The 22343-nt window shown below is 41.0% G+C and overlaps 2 protein-coding genes across 2 annotated transcripts in view; one reads left to right on the top strand and one right to left on the bottom strand.

Annotated features, from left to right (window-relative positions):
* The first annotated feature begins 264 nt into the window (after window positions 1-264).
* STOML3 (stomatin like 3) lies at window positions 265-11436 on the top strand. Its single transcript, XM_068182070.1, is given in 9 exon segments — window positions 265-421; window positions 1856-2821; window positions 5042-5145; window positions 5767-5839; window positions 7050-7132; window positions 8821-8941; window positions 8944-9023; window positions 9997-10131; window positions 10539-11436. Coding segments are annotated over 8 exon segments (969 nt in total). The 5' UTR covers window positions 265-421; window positions 1856-2649; the 3' UTR covers window positions 10740-11436.
* A 1054-nt stretch (window positions 11437-12490) lies between these two features.
* The window catches only part of LOC137469385 (complement C4-A-like), a 40913-nt gene continuing 31060 nt past the window's right edge, over window positions 12491-22343 (bottom strand). The window contains exons 34-41 of the mRNA XM_068182073.1: window positions 20948-21035; window positions 20247-20321; window positions 19579-19687; window positions 18612-18701; window positions 18157-18249; window positions 17418-17501; window positions 13943-14075; window positions 12491-12820 (exon numbers count right to left, since the gene is read on the bottom strand). Coding sequence (XP_068038174.1) covers window positions 12682-12820; window positions 13943-14075; window positions 17418-17501; window positions 18157-18249; window positions 18612-18701; window positions 19579-19687; window positions 20247-20321; window positions 20948-21035 — 811 coding nt within the window. The 3' untranslated portion in view covers window positions 12491-12681. The remainder of the gene's footprint in view (window positions 12821-13942; window positions 14076-17417; window positions 17502-18156; window positions 18250-18611; window positions 18702-19578; window positions 19688-20246; window positions 20322-20947; window positions 21036-22343) is intronic.

The following is a 22343-nucleotide window of genomic DNA, read 5'->3' as shown; positions in this document are numbered from 1 at the left end:
TCTCTCTCTCATATTTACTTTAGTGGCCAAAGCAGGGCCTTCTGTCATCTCCAGACCTTCAGCTGTTGAAAACTGATGCTGTTTGCATGAAGAGAAGCAGCAATATGGGGATGTTCCTACAAGCCAAAGGACAGTACTGTTATTCTGCCCTGTCCTGTCCTGTCTCCTTAATTTTGACCTGGGGAAAGGGAATGCCAAGCCTGAAGCAAGTAGGCAGAACTTGGGGCCAGGAAAAGACTAAGCTGAGAAATGTATAGGGAAAGTGATATGGGCCTAAGAGGGTCAGAAAAAGGAAAATTTAAATCTACAACTTTGTTTGCAAATCTCATGTGGGGACTGCCTGACAATTCTTTTTTTCATTTTTGGGATTGGCACTGTTTACAAATGGCTGTGGATTAAGTCTCTACAACTGGATGATGAGGTAAGTGGGAGAAAGTAGACATTGTAGAGACATCGTAAAGGACTCGTGCTGCTTGTAAATGTAGCAGTTGTTGCAGAGGAATGTTGAAGAATGATGTGCTTACAGGTAAGCACCTGATCATGCCTGAGCCCTCATGCTGATTTTGGAATAGCAGTTGAAGGCTTTAGCTATATCACAAGTATAAAACTGCAGAAATAGCTGGACTGTGAGCAGCCCAAACCGGTCATCTGATGTGGCTTCTAAGTCAGTAAATTCTGCTGAAGCAGCTTTGAGCTCAGTCTTTGTGGCTCTGTCACAGCAGTGCACCAGGCTGTTCAGCACCAGTGAACTTGCAGCTTGTAAACTGCTTTGCACCAGAGCTCTCATGTGTTTTAATCTCTGAGTGGTCTGTAGTAATCTGGGACATGAGTTGTCCACATGCCCCAGTATAGTCCCAAGGAGAAAGTGTTAAGAGTGCCCTGACTTTGATTTCAAAATTTTGAAAAGAGAATAACAGTGCAGCTTACATTAAAATGAAACAAAACTGATATTGTGATGTTCCTGAACACAAACACAAAACATCTTCTTTACTCACCTCTATTTACAGTCACCTCAGGGAGTTGTCAATAAACAGGGAGCAATTATATCTGTTAACTTTTAGTATGTGCTGCTCATTTATCTGATAGTATAAAAAGCTTTTTAAATTGTGGCATTCAAATGGTTCAAAATTAAGCTATTTTCAATAACTTTAGTTTTACTCTAAAATTAAAAAAAATTGTTGGGATAGTTTTACGTATTATGTTTTTGTTTCTGAAATAATTAAACCACATTTCTCTTGTCACTGCTCATACATACTACCCTGCCAGTAAGTGTCTGTCCTGAAGAGGTGTGATCATAAGAGTTCAAATGTTTAGAAGTCAAATAATGATGAAAATGCTACAAATGGCCTAAAATGAATATTGTCACATTTTTGGGAGCATATTGCAATAAGCATGTCAATCCTGATTTTTCAGACTGTGCTTATGGCTTTCAGTGGGATTTAAAATGTCAGTTCAGGGGTCTACTTTCCTCTCTGTGAGACTGAAAAAGGATTCTCTGGGGAATAATCAGCTGGGGCCAGGGTGATTACTGGCCAGGAGGAAGACTTGGGTGAAATGAAGCCAGATTTTCACAGATATCCTAGATAACAGATGCCCACAAAAACCAGCCCTGTAATTAATGCAGTTATGTATCAAACTCATAAATTACATATGAAAAAAGCACCTCATATTTTATTAAAATAACAAGCAACAGCCTTGTCCTTTGAGAGGGTTGCCCTCTGCTGCTACAGCTTTCAGAAATGGCTTAGTCTGAAATTCCATTAGTTTGATTGTCAAAATATTTTGTGAAAAATACTCTTACTTGGGGGACAATTTTAAGGATTGGGAGCTGAAATGCTTCTGCTATGGTTTCTAGGTTATCCAGCTCAACAGGGCTCAGTATGTACTGATGGGACAGTGTGAAGAGGGGTGTGGTGAGCTATTCTATACAGTTTGGAGACCTCACCTGGAGTTTTATTTATTATGCTGATGTTTGAGATCTGAACAGCAGCTGAGCCCCAGAATAGCAGAGGAGCAGCATGCAATCTCTGCCTTGCTTTATAGCATCATAGATTGGAAAAGACCTCTTAAGATCCAGTCCAACCATTAACCCAGCACTGCCAAGTCCACTGCTAAACTGCATCCTTAAGTGCCATATATACATGTTCTTTAAATGCCACCAGTGAGGGAGACTCTACCACTTCTCTGGATAGCCTGTTCCAATGCTTGGCAACTCTTTTGGTGAAGTCAGTTTTTCCTCATATTTAATCTAAGCCTACCCTGGCACAACTTGAGGCCATTTATTCTTGTAATGTTGCTTGTTTCTTTAGAAGAGACCAATCCTCACTTTGCTACAACATACATTCAGGCAGTGTAGAGAGTGTTAAGATCTCCTCTGAGCCTCATTTTCTTCAGGCTGTACCTCGGCTGCTCCTCACAGGACTTAATTTTATCTTCCTGTCTTTTTTGTGGATGTTTTAATCTCTGGCAATGGATTCACAGAAATTATTTCCAACTTGTATTTTTTGGGACCTAAGACCAGCTGGGCCAAGTGCACCCTAGACAGAGGACAGAGGATCTACAATACCATCCAGTTACATCAGAGACACGAGACTGGGTGTTTGTGAATATCATCTCCTTACCAGGGTAACTAATTCCCAGAAGACTCTCATGCGGGGGATTTCTCCTTCTCTCATCCTGCTTCCCTCTTCAGCATCTTGCACAAGCCCTGCAGTTTCAAGGTACGCTGTTGTCTCATCTGTGAGGGGATCAGAGATTCCCTCTAAGGGGATGGATCCCCAGACAGAGAGACCCAAGAAAACGAACAGAGAACATCTAATTGGTAAACCTTGTTTTGTGTGCGCGAGTGGGCTTTTTCTCAATAATATTAAAAGGAGCAGAACTAACCAAACAAAAAAAGTACATTTGTTTTGCATTTGATGTCTGACATAGGCTGTAGATGAAAACTCAGTATCTGCCAATGTAAGTGACAGAACAAGGTGCCTCATGCTGCCCTGCCAGGATGCATCAGCATCTACCTTCTGCCAACATGACCCCATGGATGAAAAAGGCTGATTCAGCTATTGATACTCTTCTGTATGGAAGGATGGACTGGAGAGAGGAAAATAGGATCTAGTTAGGGAAGACAGAAGAATTTTTCAGCCTTTAGGACAAAGCAGAAAGATTAAGGTAGAAAGCATGGTGGTTAAAGAGGCTGAGTCTACTCTATCTTTTTGTTGCTGTAGGAGGCTTGGGAGATTTTTGCCCACACTGAGTTTTTCATTTGCTTTCCAAATGTGAAACCCACATCATGAGTTTGTTTACCAAGTGTGTTTGTGATGTACCCTAATGGCTGCATCAAGAAAAAATTAAGTGAATCTTATTCCAGTACCCTGGAGTTTTTCCACAATTGCTGAGTGATGAGCTCTCCATTTTTGTGGTGCATTGCAACTCCTGATTAGCTCTGGACTAAAGAGTCAAGTGAGGTGTTTGGTGGTCATGGCTATTATAATCCATACACAGGGATGGCAAACTCAGGTCAATGATACATAGGATTGTGACTGGTTCTTCACTGTTGTTTTTTTCTAGAGTCTTTAATTTGTTGTGTGGTTAAATGGTTTGAAACTTTGGGGTAATCAGAGAAGATCTGTGGTGGTTTGGGGGAGCTAGGAGTTTCATTCAAAGGCATGTTTTCATGTTCTCCTTTTCTAATTGTAGCCTACATTATTAACTGGCATCAGGATCTCTAAGAGAGTTCTTGTGGAGAAGGATTCAATTGTACTTTGTCAAGTTTTGGATGCATGCTTTTTGCCCGTGGTGGTTAGGGGTGATATCTTGACCCCTAAATTGTCTCAGCTGCTTGAGTATCAATCTGCTGAGTGCTGGCACTTTTTCCCATCTATTCCCCTTGTCTGTGGATTGTGTCCTTCCCACCAGGCGTCTTCACAGTGGGCTCAGGTGGATGATGGTAGATAATGCTACAGCCCAAAATTGCTTTTGAGGAGGTTATTCATAACCAAATTTGTCACTGGAGAAAATGATCTTCAGATATTTTCTGTAAGCTGGTCATTTATGTGAAATTAAGAGAAAGTAAAAACATTGAGTTCTGCTGAACAAAACATCCCTCCATTATTAATTTGCTCAGATTTCAAATTAAGAATTAGGAATGATGCCTATTCTGTGACTTTCCTTGATCTCTTTCCACTGATTAAAAGACATTTGACTTCTGGTACTTTATGTACCTGTTGTAGCCTGCCACACCACTAGTGTAATGTGAAGTACACTAGTTGCTGGGAATGCTCTGACAAAATTGTCAGTCCTGCTCTGCTGGTTTGCCAGCTCGTGCCTTACAGATGAGGGAGCCTCATCCTGTTTCAGGGTCCTGACAAGCTGTTTTTTTTTTTTTTCTTACAGAGTATAAATTGAATTGTTTCCTATTTCTCATTTCTGTCTGCATGTGAGTTTTATTTGGTATCAGAAATTTCCAGTGCTGCCCTACATCTTTGAAATAACTTAGCATACTACTGCCTTCCTTTCAGGCACTAAAATAATGAAATTAGTTTTTATTTGTTTTATTTCATCAGAATGAAATTTTGGGATGAGATGAGCTGATCACAAGAAGACAACTGCTTAAAATGCATGGGCATGCATTTTGACAAGAACAAATTTTGAAATTTATGGTCCAGTGGATGGACTGGCCTATGAATATTCCTAAAAATATCCATCTAAAGAAAGCAAGACTTCCCCTTGTTATCTGTTTCACACAAACTAAACCCTTTGCCCTATCTGATAGTTTCATACTCATTGTTACTCCACTCATTCATTTATTTCTCCTTCACAGCCCCCAGCTTTGGTAATATCTTTCATTTTCCTTCTGTGCTGAACGGCCATAAAGTTGAATGTTTGGTTAGGTGTTTTATGGCTTTCTTTGGGTGATGGGAGGGAGGAAGAGGGAGTGAGTTTCTGTGGACTTTATGGTCCCATATGATTGCAGCTGGGCTAGGTGTACATCCCTGGGATGACTTCTCAAATTTTGCATTCATTGCTCTTATATTTTTTATAGCTGACAGGCGGGAAGGAATTGGTGTCTGTGGCTGGATCCTAGTTTCCCTTTCATTCCTCCTGGTGCTTATTACCTTTCCTATTTCCATCTGGGCATGTATTAAGGTAAGCTATCAGGATTTGAGGCACATGAAGAATGCTCTATTATCATTGCTGTTACTTTTTTACTGATTTAGTTAAGACAAGGCACCTCACATTCACATTTTGGGAATCATAAGTGTTTGTAGCAAAGATGTGCTCTGGAAATAAGATCCACACAGGTTCTTTTACAAGTGTTCTGTGTTGCCACAACTTCTTAATTTAATTTCTTCCAGTCTCAACATTCATCATCAGTTAAACTTCCAGTTAAACATCAGTTGAATGCCAGCCTCCAGTAGTTGTGATGCACTAAGTGAAGTGGTTTAGATTACCTGAGGTGAGAGCCCCTTTGCCTACAACTCTTCTGAGTGTGCTGCTGATGTTGAGAGAACTCTGAGGTGTCCTTTTTAGATCACTGTTAATTCTTTCATATGTGATCTGTTTTATTACCTGTTTCCATGGGCAGGGGCTGAGATTTTCCAGCAAATCATGAGGCAAATAGAAGATGTGAAGAAAGTGATTTGCAGCTTTGTTGCTTCTTATAATATTTGTACTTTCTTCACATTTAATATGATTGCCAAAGATTAAAGAACCAGGGAATGAAAATAGAATTAGTTGTAAAATTCTAAATTTAAAATATTTTCCTAGGTTGTGAGAGAATATGAACGTGCTGTTGTATTTCGTCTGGGAGGTATTCCGTCTAAGAAAGCAAAGGGACCAGGTGAATACATGCAGTTTTTCTCTGTTAAAGTCCTCTGGGTTTATTTTATTACAATGCACCCAGACTACATAGAAAATTGCAGAGGTTCCATGAAATCCTTCTTCATAGCATAGAGGGGAATGAGAAGGTCCCCTCTACTGCAGTTCCTTAACCTGCAGACTGTTTACTTTTCTGAAGAGAAGATACAGCCACGCTCCTGTCATGGCACAGAAGTTTGAGGACCTTGATACCAGGTATGACTTTGCTGCTGAGCAATTTGGACAACAGAAGGATGCATTCATGCTGCACACACTGTCAGGGGACTGCAGGCAGGTTTAAATGCAGTGTTCAAGTCTGCCACAGTATTTTTGTGTGACTGTGGCCTCTCTCTCTGCACCCCACTTCCAACACAGCTTGTTGCTGCCAGCTCCTTAGCTGTCCTCTGCTCTGAAAATGGTAACTGTGTCAGGGCAGGGACACTCAGCAGTTATACTGAGGCTGCTCCCTAGGACCAGCTTGCAAATCACAAACCAAACCCAGCTACATAAGGAGTTTGCATTGGTGCAGTTACCACTTCTGGCCTATGAAATGGACAAACTAGAAGTTGAAATAACAGGAAAAAGTCCTTTTCAGGTACTGTCCTTCCTCTTGAATAGTAGTCATGTGGTTCAAAGAGCAGCTAGGTACAGAGCCCTTCTGTGTGGCTCTGGGCACCAAAGCAAGCTGCTGAGGTTGGAAGTTATGTACAGTCTCCCTCTCTAGTGAAGGACAGTGGTGACTCCTTCACAGGATTTGTCACATCCTGGGACAGTGTTTCTCATGTGGTGCAGGAATCTGGACCTGGGTGATGTCTTTCCTGAGGACACATACTGAACCATACACGGCTTGTGATTTAAAAAGGGAAAATTAAAGGCATGGAAGGAATTTTTGCCAAAAGTCCCATGGCAAACTTCAGACAAGAGCTTCAAGGTGCCCATTTCCAGACAAGAGTTCTAGGTCATTAAGCTCTAATAAGTTCACATTATTTGCAGATATCTGCATTTCCCTCTGTTATTTGAAAATGCAAAACATCACTGTTGTCATGTCTTTTAAGAAGAAAGGACAGCTGCAGTGATAAGGCAGGGTGTTATTCCAAATGCTGTGGGTATTTCCATCTGTTTGTTTTCTCTAAGATACCTGGATCTGGACTTTAGTTTCAGAGGTGTTTCATCTAATAATTTTTATTTTTCAGGAATGATCCTTGTGCTTCCATGTACAGGTACATTTATCAAGGTTGATCTTAGGACCGTTACCTGTAAGATTCCTACACAAAAGGTAACTTCCCTCGTGGCCATCTAAGACAGGAGCAGATTCATGGCACAATCAAAAATAATGCATGTTTTGTCATTTTGCCATGCTGAGCTACCATATAGAATTTATCTACCATATGGAATTTAGCTTTTCTGCTGTATCTTCTGGATTTCAAGCTGCTTACAAAATAACTTCTTGCCCAAAGAAATTATGGGTGCCTCATCCCTGGGAGTGTTCAAGGCCAGGTTGGATGGGGCTCTGAGCAACAAGGTCTAGGGGAAGGTGTCCTTGCCCATGGGAGGTGGGTTGGAACTCAGTGATCTTTTATCTTCCAACCCAAACTATTCTATGATTCCCCTAATGAAAATCTGCAGATGCATTGTTGCAGGTCAAGCTGGTGTTCAGAACTGTGATTTCAAAAATAAGGGAAGGGAGTTACAAGTGTGAATGTGAGACAGGGAGGACAAGAGAGGAGCAGGCTACAAAAATCCCAGCTGTAAATTAATGTCCTAATGAAATTGGATCTGACATGTAGCTCACCATTCAAAAGAGCCTTCTACATGTGTCTGGAAAGGCAAATTACCCAGGGGTAACAAATCCCACTAAATTAACAGGAATTAGCAGACAATCTTCCACAAAATTCAGGTCCAAGCAGGAATGGATCCTACATCTTACATCCAAGTAGGATAAATCTTCTGGTATTTTGTTGGCAAATTTTGACTGAAAAATTTAATCTGAAGGATTAGTTGTTGAGCAATCCTGTTCTGATCAAATTTAGGCTCTTTGTAGCCTCAGCCCCATGGCAGAAAAATTCTTCTGCTAATGGAGTTGACACTGCTGTCCCCTTCTTTAAACAAAGAGCAGAGGGAGAAGAGGCAGCTCCAAGACCCTTTGGGCCCCCAGAATTTCCTACTGTGTTCCCCAGGAGATTTTTTTTGGCTAATATATTTTTGTAAACAGAGCCTTTTCTCAGAGCATAGGGTGCAGGGGTGTGTGGTGTGAAATGAAAAATGGCTCCCCCAAAATGTGAGGCTGGAAGGAAGATGGTTGCAGAACTTGTGTTGTATAAGGCTTAGCAGCTTTTGGCCAGGCTTTTGCATCGTTTGGCAGGGTTTTTGTGAAGCAGTCACTTGCAAGCAAAAGATGCTGAAGGGGGAAGTGATAGTAGAGCATCATCAGTTCTCCACTGAGGCCAGCTGCCTTCTGAGGCACAAGAAACCTGTCTGGCAGAAAATGACAACTCTTCTATGATGCTTAAATATTTCTTTCAGTTTCTTCTCACAATTTCTTGCACTTTTTTTGTTTTAATTTGTTGGTGTTTCTTACAAATACAGTGTTTAGGGAAAGTAGCACAGATCTTCCAAGCTGCATGAAATGTATAAACTCATTAATGGACCCTTTTACAAGAAAGAAAGAGGATAGCTATCATTTATTATTGCAAAAGAAATTAATTCAAATTATGAGATTCACTTACTATTGAAGGGTTATTTAGAGGGTATGTAAAGCATTTTCCCCCAGTTTAAACGTTGTTGATGCTGGACAGGTCTCTTGAAGTAATTTCTTGGGGGAATGACAAAGAAATAAAAAAAAATTCTTAGTTTCTTTGAATTAGCAGTGCCTTTTACTCACTAAGGGTTAAAAAAATATATCCCCTCCCTAGGCAAAGGATGTGTTGTTGGAACTTTGTGACTGTGTGCATTTCTCAAATGCAGATTCTCACAAGGGATGCTTTTGCTGCCCAGGTGGATGGGGTGGTGCACTACGGGATCCACAGCGCTGTCAGTGCTGTTGCCAATGTCACTGATGTCCACTCTGCAACCTTGCTTCTGGCACAGCAGCCCTGAGAAACGTTCTGGGTACACAGAGCTTGGCTCAGCTGCTCGCAGGTCGTGAAGAGATTGCACACAGTATCCAGGTAAATCTGGCACCCAAAATTCACAAGCACTGAGGTGTCTTCTGGGGAGTAGAAAATTAGAAATAATCTTTCTTCAACAAGGATAACATAATCTCCCTTTATGGTTTAATTTTTTTTTTCAATTATACATCTTGTTGCTTAGAGTCAGAAAGAGTTATACTAAAGGTATTTCCCCAGGCTCTTGTAGCAGAGTTATCTCTATCAAAAAGCAATTAAAATTCTGAAATTATCCAGTGATTTAAAAAAGAAATCAGCTTAGCCCTTGCATAGAGGCAGCTGCAAACATGGAGAAAGAGATCTTCTCAGGGGAAGCTCTGTCTTGAGCAGACCCTGCATTGAGGCAAGGCTTGTGTCTCTTGTCATTACAACTAAGAGCACAAAATTGAGTTGCTGTATGCTTTAAAAGGCCATCTGATTTCTTTTTTGATTTGGCAGCCAGGGAGAGAGCAGAGGAAAAATCCAATACCCAATTTCAGTGAGAGGTAAGTCAGACCAAAGAGAGACTGTACCCTCTGCAGCCAGGAGAGTGGCTGCACAGAGACAAGGTCATGGTGGTGGTGTGGATTGCAGGAGTGCCCAGGAGCTGGAGCACAAATGAGTTTACCAGTCCTGCTGCAGCCAGTGCTATGTCTCACCCATGGCGTACTTTCGTCATGTTGTGCTGTTTAAGGAGGTTGCTGTAGTATTTCTTTGTAAAAGGGAGAAGTTTAGTAAGTGCCCACCTAAGAAAAGGATGGGGATCATAATTTAGGAGGCAGGAGAGAAGCCACAGAGGAGACACTGGTGTTGACCAGCAAGTGTTTCCTGAGGCTGTGGTACCCACTGTCACACACTAAGCTGAGTGCTGGTGCCCCTCGAGCATCCCTCTTTCTGCTGTGCAGGTTTGCCCCATCCTTCTGTCCAAGCAGGGAGCACAACGTGGCTTTCCCTCTGCCAGTACTGTGCTCTTCCTGGCATGCTTTTTGTCCCCAAGGCTACCCTCGACAGTGCCACGGAGCAGTGGGGAGTCAAAGTAGCCCATGTGGAGATCAAAGACATCTGGATCCCTATGGCCATGCAGAGGGCAATGGCAGCTGAAACAGAGGCTGCTGAAGAGACAAAAGCTAAGGTGAGACCCATGACAGTGTTCACCTGCAGGCTTTCATTTCCTTGTCATAGAACCACAGACTTTTTTAGGATGGACAAGACCTCTCAGATCACCAAGTCCAATCCTTAAACCCAGCACTGCTGAGTCCACCACTAAACCACGTCTCTAAGCACCACATCTACATACCCTTTAAATGACCACTAGGGTTAGTGACTCCACCACTTCCCTGGGCATCTTCTTCCAATGCTTGAAAACCTAATTTTTTTCCTAATATCCAATGAGAACCTCCCCTTAGCAACTTAAAGGCATTTCCTCTTGTCCTATGGTTCCAGGAATCCAAACTAGTTTGTTTTCTCCTCATTATAAAGCTGGATTTTCACCACTATGGGCAGTGCTTCCATGCCATTTCCATTTTGGTTCATTTTCAGGTTGTGGCAGCTGAAGGAGAAATTAATGCTTCCAAAGCTCTCCAGAAGGCCTCCATGGTTCTGGCCAAGTCTTCAGCAGGTCTGTCACTGCGTTACCTGCAAATGTTAACAGCTGTGGCAGCACAGAATAATTCCACCATTGTCTTTCCTCTCCCTATGAGTATGTTTGGGAGTTTGGGGCAGAAACATACAGGGAGATAGAGACAGTTCTATGCTAGCTCCTAGGCCAGAGATATTTAAAGATTTTCCTAGGAAGCAAAGATGTCCCAATTGGCAGAGTTAACATAGAGCACGTTTGGGTCCTCTGCCCCCAAAATAAGTTTAATTATCACACACAGCTTCCACATTTAGACTGCATTTGCAAAGTTAGACACTAAGCAGTTCCAGCATAGAGTCACCTGCAAGTAAAATGGAAGAAAATATTTAAAAATGTATGTTTGACCTGATATAAAATTTTAATTATGCTTTCACCACACTTTACAGAGTCTTGAGTGTTGCAATTATTTGGTGATTTGTTTTCTAGGCAAGAACCTCTGAGCTGTTGATATACTCCACACAGCAGAAGGGCCAGACATTGGTATTTAACTTAAGCCTTGTGGAGTGGAAAGGAAGGATTTGGCTCTTAACCTTATAGGTATTCTTCCATAAATATTGTCAGACTTACTGGATAACGAGTATGTCAGTGGAACAGCCTATTCTTTACCTTATATTAATAGAAATTAGTACTTGTTTTACTGACCTCAGCTGTATTCTGCCATATCACACTGACATTTATATAAGCTGTGTAATAAAGTAAAGATAATGAATAACGAGGCATTACAATCACATTTCATAAATGTGAAAGCTGGGGCAAACCTCAAGGTCTTCTGTCAACTTAAGTGTCTATCTTACATCTTCAGTAGGTTTCTTATCTTCTTTTACATATGTGATGAAGTATTGAGGTTTTCCTGAAATGAGCCTTCCCTACCCTCCATCCAAGCTGCAATGCTTGGCAGCTGAGAGGAAGATGTTGCTGGTGTCCTGCTTCAGCTGATGCTAAATTTGAGTTTGCAGCCTTCAAAGATAGCTGTTCAGGCACACAGCAATGAACTGTCTTCTGTGAATCTGAAATTTCTTGTGCTGGAGCTGTTTTGATAGGTGCTGCTGCAGTGTAATATCTTGGCCACATGAACATCACTGTTGCCCTTCCTATCAGTAGGGTCATTTGACTCCCAATTAACCACCTCAGCATGGACCTACTAATTATCATATCACTGACACAAGCCTTTCTTATTTTTACTGCAACGTAGCACAAGCAGTCCAGGTGGCAAATGTTTGTGCTCAGTAGCTGCTGGCACAAATAGTGGTGCGTGCATCTGAGGATGCTGACCTACCCAGTTCTTCTCTGCTTCAGACATGACTGCCAAATGGCATTTTGATGGCAAGCTAAAGAAGCAAAGCCTGTAGTTGAAAGTCTTCTGCTTATCAGCATTACCAAAACATTTTCTTATCCTAAGAAAAGAGTAGTTTTGAGTTAAACTCTAGAAAAAGAAAAGCTTGAAAGACCTGTGGCTACAGAGTGCTGAAGACTCCCGGATCCAACACAGGGCATGGTCAGTGTACCCCTTCCAGTTCCAGCTTTAGAAGAGTATGGAATCCAGCCACGGGGTTAGCAGGAGTCACAGCTACAACCAGAAACCAGCTGATGTGTTGAAGCATGAGTGTTGGTATCTCTTCTCTTTCAGCAGCAGTGTAACACAGGTAAGGCCCAATTTTCTTTTTGACCCATGAAAATGTCTTGGTCTTTTAAAAATAATTTTTCCTTGTCCGGGACTGCAGGAATTAATCAGGCAATGTACAATATGTTTTCCTTTTGACTCTCTGCAGGATAATTGCACTGTTGTAGAATAGCTCGAGAAGACACAAACTCCTGCTCTCTATTCCCCAGTGTCAGGTACAATAAACACAGTAACTAGTAGAGGAACTGCATTTTTATTGTATTACCCACACACACATCCACAAGAGGATACCCCAATCAGTGAAACAGCAATGGAAGCAGCCCTGCAATGTTTCAGGTGCCACTGGGATGCACAGGCTTTGCAGGAAGAATTCTGGCAGAAGGTGAGCTGCGGTCCCAGAGAAATGTGGGGGTCAGAGCCATTGTTCAGACATGACACAGGCTGTCAGAGATGCTCAGGAAGTCCTGCAGGCGAGCACAGCTCTGCCGGCGCAGAGTGCTGCGGCACTCACTGTCCTCTGGAATTTTCTCCACCCAGGCTTGTGCATCAAGTAAGTATTGCATCCTGAGTGAAAATGGGACAGGTAAAGGCTAGTCATTATTCCTGACATGGAGCAATGGGATAGTGTAATAACCTAGCATCCCTCCACAGAGGCATCTCTGAAATCAAGAGGTATACTAGCCAAGAAACTTGCCTTCACCAGCAGGTTAACTGAGCTTTGAACAAAGTCTGGGATGTGTCAGTGCCAAGCTGGGACAGACCTGGCTGACTTGTGTTGTGAGTATGTCAGATAAGCTTGGGCTAAGTTTCTGTTAGAGTTTCCAGAATGACACAAAAGGCCCAAGTGCACACCAGGGGGACAGTGAAGGGAAGTTTAGTTTCAACAGAGTATACCAATGAGAAGCCATGTAACTTCCAGTATTTCACGTTAATTGGAGAAGATGTTGGAGATTAAACCTCTGCTGGGACACTCCAGTCCCTATCAGGCTTCTTTTGAAGCAGGCCACTGACCTAAGCACTCACTTTGATGTCATATAGAGATGGGAATGAGACTTTTTAAGGTTTTAGGAAGTGGTGCTCACAGCTTGATGGAGATGTCCTCCCTAGGAGCTTTCAGAGGCATTACCTTTGTCCAATTCTGTGCAGGGAAATGAAACATTCAGGATGTCTTCCTCCCTGAATATTTGATAATGTCATGCTAAATTCCCACTCAGATAATATCCCTTTTTTTCATTAAAGTGTGATAGTGAGAAATTAGAAGAATATGCTACTCGCATGCACGGTGTAACAGCAACCTTGGGAGCTGCTCTTAGTCATGGTCCCACAATTCTGCAAACACAGGAGCCGTTTAAGGCATCTGCAGTAGATGGACTGGGTAGCTTTTCCCATTCTCCTTTTCTAGCTGTGAGTTTTTGACCAAGGGGAACCAGGGCCAGATTTGATTCTGAGAAGTCTGGGAACCACAGATCCATAAGCCAATAGATTTGGGTGGCTCACGTCCTCTTCATAGCTCCACTTTTGCCTATGGAGTGGAACACTTTGCATTTTAGTCAATCCAGCAGAATCATCCCCTGAGAAATTTGGTACTGCCTTTACTTTCTGGAGGTATTCTAATAGATTGAGTATCCTCTGGGTTTATGGTCCATGGTAGCAGCTGTTGCTGCCCAGAGACCATTTTGCACTTACTTGTTGTTGCAATCCACTGTTTGCCCATCCCTCCCCATGAGCAGGTAGCGTTTGCCAGGGACAATGTTTAACTTGCACATGGAGCGTGATAGGAACTGTCGGTGCTCACCCACTTGGATGCTTTCATCCGCAGCTATGGGACAAGAAGAGAAAACCCCATGAACCTTTCCAACAGAGAGAAGAACTGTAAGCCACAGGACACAACCCCCTGTGATCATTTGCCCCACTGCTAAGCCAAGGTAATATTTCACTTGGGAATTGGCACTTGACATGTGAATAAATGGCCCTGCTATGGTAGGATACATTTCCCTTAGTGCAACCTGACAAAAAGTAAGCTACTTTTGCCTTAGCTGGTTGTCGTGGTGGTTGCAGTAGTTATTGAAGGAGATGTTTTCCTATAGAGCTTAGGCCTTCTTCAGGCCTTATGGAGTTTGCTTAAATCTCAGAGACTGAAGGAAAAGCCAAGAAAAATAGAAAACTTGCTGTCTTCCATTGCAGAATGCTCAGGTTCAGGGTGGTCTTAAAAGCTAGCGAACTAAATTCAAACATTTTGAGGCTCAACAATGCAGCAGACAGTATTAAAATCTCACTCTCCTTAGTACATCTGACCTGAACTTTGCTAATGCAGTCTTTATGCTCTTCCCTTTGAATCTGATACACAGGACAATTTCCTGGTGATCTCCATGTTAAAGTAACTTAGAAGATTCTGGTCTGGATTCTGGCCCAGAAGTTTATTAATACAGGATTGCACTGCCCACTACAGAAGTGGACATCCAAGGCAGATGAGTTGGCTGCTCAGATACTGCAATTACATGAGAGTTGAAAAGATGCTTATTCCTCTGACCAGTCTCAGGTCATGAGGACACTATGTTTTTAAACTAGAACAACAGTTTTCAAAGTCCATTAAAAAAAAAAAGTAAATAACAGCAATATTATAATTTCTTACTCTCTTTCTAACTCTAATTTGAAATTTCCTGTAAAAATTCAGTATTAAACCACTTTAAATTACATGTAAATTACACCATGGTCTTTTCATCAGTTAACAGAATCTTGTGTATCATCTGCTCTAATATAGAGTATTATATTACAAGTATGGAAAGACTAGTCATCAAAATTCTAAAAGTAGAACAAAACTGAAGTGGAATATTCTAACATTAATTAGATTTCAGAGAATTTGGCAGAGACTGCTAATCTGTGAAACCTAACTTTAAGAACCTTATCTACCACCTAGGTAAAACTTGTATCAGTTATATATGTTACTTATACATCTATATTTTTAGAGAGAATATAAATCCTGTATGTTTTCTCATATAACCCAAGACCTTTTTGCTGTTCCTATGCTACATGGTGTCCTGAATTTTCATTTTGTTCATGGAATGCAGAGATGGGTCAGAACTACTTGAGAAAATGATGACGTTATGCCTCATTTGGTTTAAATTACTAAGGTGTTTCTCGGTTCATATGCTTCACAAATAGCCTAATGCAATTCAGACAGTGTGATCATAAGCATCTGAGTCATTACCTTGAGTGGTTATTATGTAATTTTCAATTTTAAATCTCCAATTAAAAAGAAAGTTGAAATTTAATGTTTCAAAGCATCCAAGTGGAATTTAAGGAAAACAATTACTTCAAGTTTTAGAATATGGAATGGGAAATAATGTTCAAAAAGGAGGGAAGGGAAGAAGAGGGAAAAAAAAAGATTCTGTGCTACTTTGTATGGGCTATACTGTTCCTCTAAAGGAAGTCCCTGGAGGGCTCATAGGACAGGATAAATGTTAGCCATCCAAAACATATACACTAATTCTATCAATAACCAAAGTAATCTGAGAAGTGCACAACTGCAATATTCTCTTTTGCTGACTCCCAAACACAAATAAGTGTTTCCATCTGTGCTATGAACCAACCCTTTACTTCAAAGATTTTTAAAGAAATAATGATGGGGTCCAGAGAAGGAGATTTTACCCTACTAATTCTCATCTAAACTTGGCGATGGCAACAGAGGCCAACCTCACTCAGAAGAGCCACAGAGAATACAAGAGACAATAACACTAATTCAGTCACAGGCAACTGAACTAGTTGCACAAACTAACAACACCTAGCTTTTTCTTCATCCTCATATGTTTTCATGCCTCCTGCCAGCCTTTCCCAAGCCTGCTGAAACCTTCCTGATGCTCAGAAGCTGCATCTGACAGCACAAACCAAAAAGAATTATCAAGTATACGGGAATAGAAGACACCATTTCCCTCCAACTTCACATTCAAAGGATGTTTCTCTCTGCTACCAAAATAAGTAAGTTGTGCGTACAAATACATTTGGACCCAGAGCCCAAAAGCCTTTAAATCCTGTAGGTATTCTCAAGAGATCAATACAACTTTCCATTGGGATACCATAATCCCCTACAGTCAGTATTTTGACCACTAGGTACATTATAATTTCCCTCCATATGGAGAGCACTGGGTATGTCAGATGCTCTCTCTCTCGACTCAGGAAGCATGGACCTTATTTTACTGAACATTGGGCATAGGTCACAAGTTGTGTGCCAGGCCCCTGGGCAATGACTGATGGAGTGAGTTAATTATTCTGTTCCAGAGAGGGAAGATTTCAAAACCTTTGAAGTTCCTTTTTAAAGGAACTCTGGCTGCCAAACTCAGAACTGGTGACCACGTGATACCACGGCAGCTGAAATCTGGCGTGTCATCTGACATCTTCCCCAGAAATTATTCTGAGGAGTATCACTGTTCTCTGATGCTGCTGATTAAGTTTGCATGGGGGCAGCTGGGATGACAGGCCTGAAAAAGGACATTGTCTAAGAGCTGTGCAAACCTTTACAGTGCACCTAACAACAAAGAAGCCTTTCTAATTCTTTAGCACAGTTATTAAATTTAAGTTCCAGAAGTTTTCCTGTCTTCATTGACCTCAGGCAAGTATCTGTGGACAACTCTTAGCCTGTTTCACAAGGGTTGCAATTGCTCAATAATTAGTTGAGTAATAAGCACTTCAAATCATCATTTAGTATCAGAACAGAGGTCAGTGGATATGTCCACACAAGAAAAAATAAGGATCTATCAACAGTCTATAAAATGAAATAGTTGATGCAGAAAACATAATATCTACACTATGCATGTGTTTGGAGGGCTTTATCTTAGGCTAGCTCCAGTTTGTAACCATGGACTCAATAAGTCTGGAATGTGTCTTCTGGTTTATTGTCATCTGAAATGATTGAAGCTCGTGTGCTCTGGGATTGCACAACGTGAACCAAAAAAAAACTGCCCTGGGGCTTAACTGGACAGTGAGGCAGCTGCACCAAACAAGCCTTGCAATAAATAAGCCTTCTTAAAAAGCCTACTGCAGAAAGGTATCTGACCCTACTTTTCCATGGCAGAAGAAGGCATCTGCATGGCTCATGCTAGCTATCATTTAGTCATCCTAGTTTTTCTACAGGTGAATGAAAGGAATAAAACATTTTGATACTTACATGCTTTAAGGATTTTGTGGATTTTGGCCTCATAGTAATCAAAAACATTCTTCTTTGTATTGTTGAGGATCTCCACCTCATATACTGCAACAGACAACAACATGATGCCAGATGGCAACATGAAATTGCATCCAAAGACTGAATAGTAGGTGTGCTTCTATCAAGTGTCTGAACAGAGGCCAGTGTACCATCTACTCACAAATCATGGAATTATTGATCAAGAGACTCTAGATTTGTATTCCTTTCTTTGTATTTTTACAAGGAAGCTCCTCTGTGGTTAGGTTTTCACTCTTTTCTGTCCTTCTGTAGTTTATCCAACTTTGTATCCAAAGAAGAGGCCAGAAAGGCAAATTAAAAAAGGGAAAAATATTCATCTAGCTCTGCAGAAGAAGCTACTGAATTATGGAATGCCATGGAAACCCTATTATTTATTTACATCCTGTAACATGACTGATGTAGTGGATTGTGGTACTGGCCCATGGGTTTTTCCTTAAACCCTGTAACATAATGTCCACTCCTCCTTCCCCCAGCATCCTGCTGCATCTTTCCAAGGCCTTTACTTCCCACTTCACTGCCCTGATGACTACAACTGCACATGCCTTTGTTTATTTCTCCTCAGCCTCTTGGCCGCATAGGGAAGCCCTACTCAATTCAGGAGAGGTCTGGGCACATAAAACTACAGGTTTATACTTATTAAAATGAATGATGCTGAAATCAGCAGTTGTCTTTCATGCCTTACCATAATCTGCAGTAGGTTGGTAGCAGACAAAACTAACACGCGTAGTTTGTGTTAATGATTTACTGAAAGTTGATTTTTGTCTTGGGCAGGGACCTGGAGGGAAGAAAATTAAGTGATACACCCCTATAGGCATAGATATGTAGACAGATGTAGTTTACACATCCATGTTCACACAACAGCATAACAGAGAATAAAATAGCAGAACAATTTCCTTAGTGGTGTGATAGAGGATTTTTACATACACACGCACACGTGTATATATATATATAATGCGTTTAGCTATCAAAAAAAAAATCAATTTGATTGTGAACATCCTAGAGAATAAATGTGCATAAGACATTAGGATAGACATTAGGATAATTCCAGTGGTCCTTTCTGGGCTTAACAATTCCCATGTAAATTGTTCCTAGAAGTAACTATCTTCTTTTAGACCAGCTTATGCAGTCATTCCTTACCTTCTGCGCATTGGCAGACGTTGGCGTGGCACAGCTTTGAAAGCATGGCACTGTGCTTGGGAGCACTGTAGAACACACTGCACATCCTGTCTGTGGACAAGGAATAAAGCAGCTTATATGGGAGAACTCAGGTGGAAAAGCCTGTACAGTACAGCACAAATTACGTTTGCAGCCCAGCTTTTCCCTGGTCCAGAGAAAGCAGAGCACTGAGGGATCAGATGCACATCAGCAGTTCCCAAACACGTACGGTGTTGCCTTACAGCTGGGCAACAGCTTGATGTTATTTTACTTTAGTCTGGATAATTTTTGTTTGGGCTTTTTTTTTAAGTTGTACTCTTCCCTCTCTGCATCTCCTCCCTTTTTTTCCTTTTTTTTTTTTTTTTTTTTTGTTCCTTCTGACACAGCACTGTTTCAGAAGAAGAAGATAGGAGCAACCAATAGTTAGTGGTTTAAACCCAGTGTAAACTGTCTTGGATCCCTCCATTAAGGCAAAGTAGAGATTTGACCTAATTTTCAAATATTGCTTGCATAACTTTGGCAAATGGGGATGATTTGCATTTAACCTTTCTTTGAATGAGGAACAAGATTGCTTTCCCTGGCAAGCAAACTACAAAAGTCAAATCTTTAAGATTGCCTATCTTAGATGAATAAAGACACAGCCTGTCAAAACAAAACATGAGTGAAATATGCTTAAAAGCACTGTGAGAAACAGGAACTCAGGAAATATGATTTAAAAATCCATGAGTGTAAAAGTTCATATTTTCAGTCCATACTGAACTGTTCCTGAGAAGATTTCTGTTTAGATAATCTGGAGTAACTGGAAGACAGTTATGCAAAACTGGTATTTTTATCACTCAACAAAATTACGTGGTTTCACACACTACATCAAAATCAACTTTCTATAGACTGGAGGGTTTTTTTGAGTTTCTCTTTCAAGCAGTTATGTATAATTTTTCTGTGCCCTTACCAGGGTTGTAAAAATCATAAAGGATGGCATTTGCTGGCTGAACCAAGCCCATGGGATTGATTTGCTTTGCCCCAAATGATATACAATCTGGGTCTGGTCCATTTGGGAGCTGGAGGAAAAAGGAAGAACAGTTTTGATAAGAAAACTAACTCTCTCTTCTCAGTCAATTCCTCAGTGTTTGTGCCTGTGCTAGTTGTTGAACACTTGTTCTGATGGCAAAGCTGAAATAATACTGATATCTGCTTTGGCTGTAGAGGTGAAGCAATTCAATGGATGTAGGGTGGAGTCATTATCCAAAATATTGGGAAATATACACAGAGACTAGGGGTCCTGATGCTTACATTTGTTAATCACTATCTGGATCTTGGTCTTGACATGCAAGATGTCCATGTGAAATTTACAGGACCACCAGTTAACACTTTTGTTATCATGTATAAAAAGCATCCCTCCTGACTAGAAATGGAGAGGATTTCTCTCTTGGGCCAAAGGCCAAATCTTGAATATTAACTACATCTCCTTAGACATAGAAAGGTAGAAGATGAAAGTGTGTGTTTCCCTTCTTCCCTTCCTCTGTTCTTTCCACTGATTTTTAGATGATGATTAGATTTTTAAAAAGTCTATATACTATCTGAAATGACAGGGCTTAGAAAATCATTGGGTTTGCTTACCTCACCAAAGTAGAGCAAAACCTTCCCTTCCTTGTACTCAAAGTGCTGAATGTATCTGTCTGAAGCTGTCACCAACTGCAGGAAAACAAATAAACAAACAAATCAAAACAAACACCTAGCAGAACAGGAACATCTTTGCTGCCACCTTCCATATTCTAGTTTGCTTTGTTCAGCCCTCTTTCTTCCTCCCTAAAGGAGACAGTCCCTGAAAGCACAAAACTGAGCAAACCTCTCTCAACCAAGCTGGCTCCAGAACCCCAAACTCTGTGGCCACATTTTCAGAGTACTGTGCCCCATCTCCTTGTCACAGTGTCCTGCCACCAAACTCCACTGAAAGACTACTTGTCTTCTGTTCTGCAAGCACAGGATGCACTGTCCTGGCGTGTCACAGGACAGCAGTATATGGTAAGGAGAGGCACATTACTGACCTGCTAAACCTCACCCTAATTTCTTTTACAAGGAACTAAGAAATCTGAACTCTGTTCACCACAAGCTTTACATTTCTTGTATATACTCAGCAAATATTTTTATTAGAATGAGAATAGTGAAAATCAATTTATCTATCTACCATCTATCTACCATCTACCTACCAATCAAAAATCTGTTTTCCCATGTCTCTTGTGTAGATTTTTGGAAAGATTTCCAAAGAAAAAAATTCTAAAGGCTCTATAAAAGTTTGCATAGAAAAGTGTGTTTCTAACCTGTTCGAGCTCCTTTGTGTCAGGCTCCAAACCACTCAGCAGAGTGAGATCAACCAGGGACATCTTTGGTGCTCTGGGACCTGTGGACCTTCATAAGGGAGATGGTCAGCAGTGAACATGTGCATGGAACAGCCAGGCTGCTTTGAAGAGTCTGGCTTTTCAGGCTTGCTAAAGGTGAAGCAAAACTTTCCACTCCATTTAACTTTCCTAAGTGGATTTTAATTTGGAAATTATCTGCCTAATTCATTAAGAGCCACGAGGTAAAATGACTCATACAAACTAGTCATATGGTTATCCAAAACCCAGGTGCCTTGCCTGAGATTTTCATATAGGATTTCCTTGGAGCTGATAGGCTGAAAAAAAATCACCTGTCAATTACAGTTCATCTCACCTTAAAGGCACTGTTGAAGCCAGGGAGGTAAACAACACTGACAAAGTATCTGTTCTCTATTACTTACAAAGTGGAGACAGAAAATGAATTTATCAAAATTTTTCATGGACTAAGTCAAATTTACATCACCTTTGCTGTTCGAGGCAAAAATCCTCATTGCTGTAATTATTCACTAAATATATGTATTGGATTTCCAATTTTTTGGCTTTCACCATCTCAAAATCAGGTAGTGGTGTTATGCCTGGAAAATGAAATTGTTCTGCACTCACACAGGGTGCCTTGACATAAGATATTTTACATACACTTAGTATGTAAAATATTCCATCCCATAAAGGATGCACCACAGTGTAGGGAAGAAGAATGGTGATGTAATTAATGCCTTCAGTTTTTCTACCATGTCTTAGCCATAAGAAATTTCACATTATTGTCTAAGCCTCAGCCTAACACTCAGCAGAACAGCGATGCAGAACAGTGGATCAGGTAGCTGATAAATGTTACATAGCAATTAGTGGGGAAGGTGATGCTTTGACCTGTACATAATTCACTGAATATGTGTTCAATGGGGGAGAGTAAACATTGGGAATTAGTGTAACTTCAGTCCTCCCCTGCCATTGTTCATGCCACTGTTTAAAAGAAGAGATAAAACCACTGTCTTCAAGGCTTTGACAAAAGTCAGAGGAAAACCAAAATTCTACTGGGGCGCAAAACCTGCTTCTTCCATCCAGCTCCTCTCTAGAAGGGGAACCCAGGATAGCCACAAATTTGTGCTTCTGAGACCAATGCCAGACTGTAAATGGGAGCAAAGACAGGTGTTTCACTGTTATGCTGCATACCTCTGCACTTGCCAATTTCTTGTCACATCAGAATATCCCATCTCCTCTTCTCTCCTAGACAGTATTAGTCATCCTTTCTTTTTTTATGAGGCCAGAGTGTGACCACAAAGGATGTAAAAGCATCCCTCCAGAAAGTGATGGGACTCTGTAAATGTGCTACTAATACATTGTA

The sequence above is a fragment of the Anomalospiza imberbis genome, chromosome 2 (genome assembly GCF_031753505.1).
Source record: "Anomalospiza imberbis isolate Cuckoo-Finch-1a 21T00152 chromosome 2, ASM3175350v1, whole genome shotgun sequence".
Classification (NCBI taxonomy): domain Eukaryota; kingdom Metazoa; phylum Chordata; class Aves; order Passeriformes; family Viduidae; genus Anomalospiza; species Anomalospiza imberbis.
This window is presented reverse-complemented; position numbering and strand designations above follow the sequence as displayed.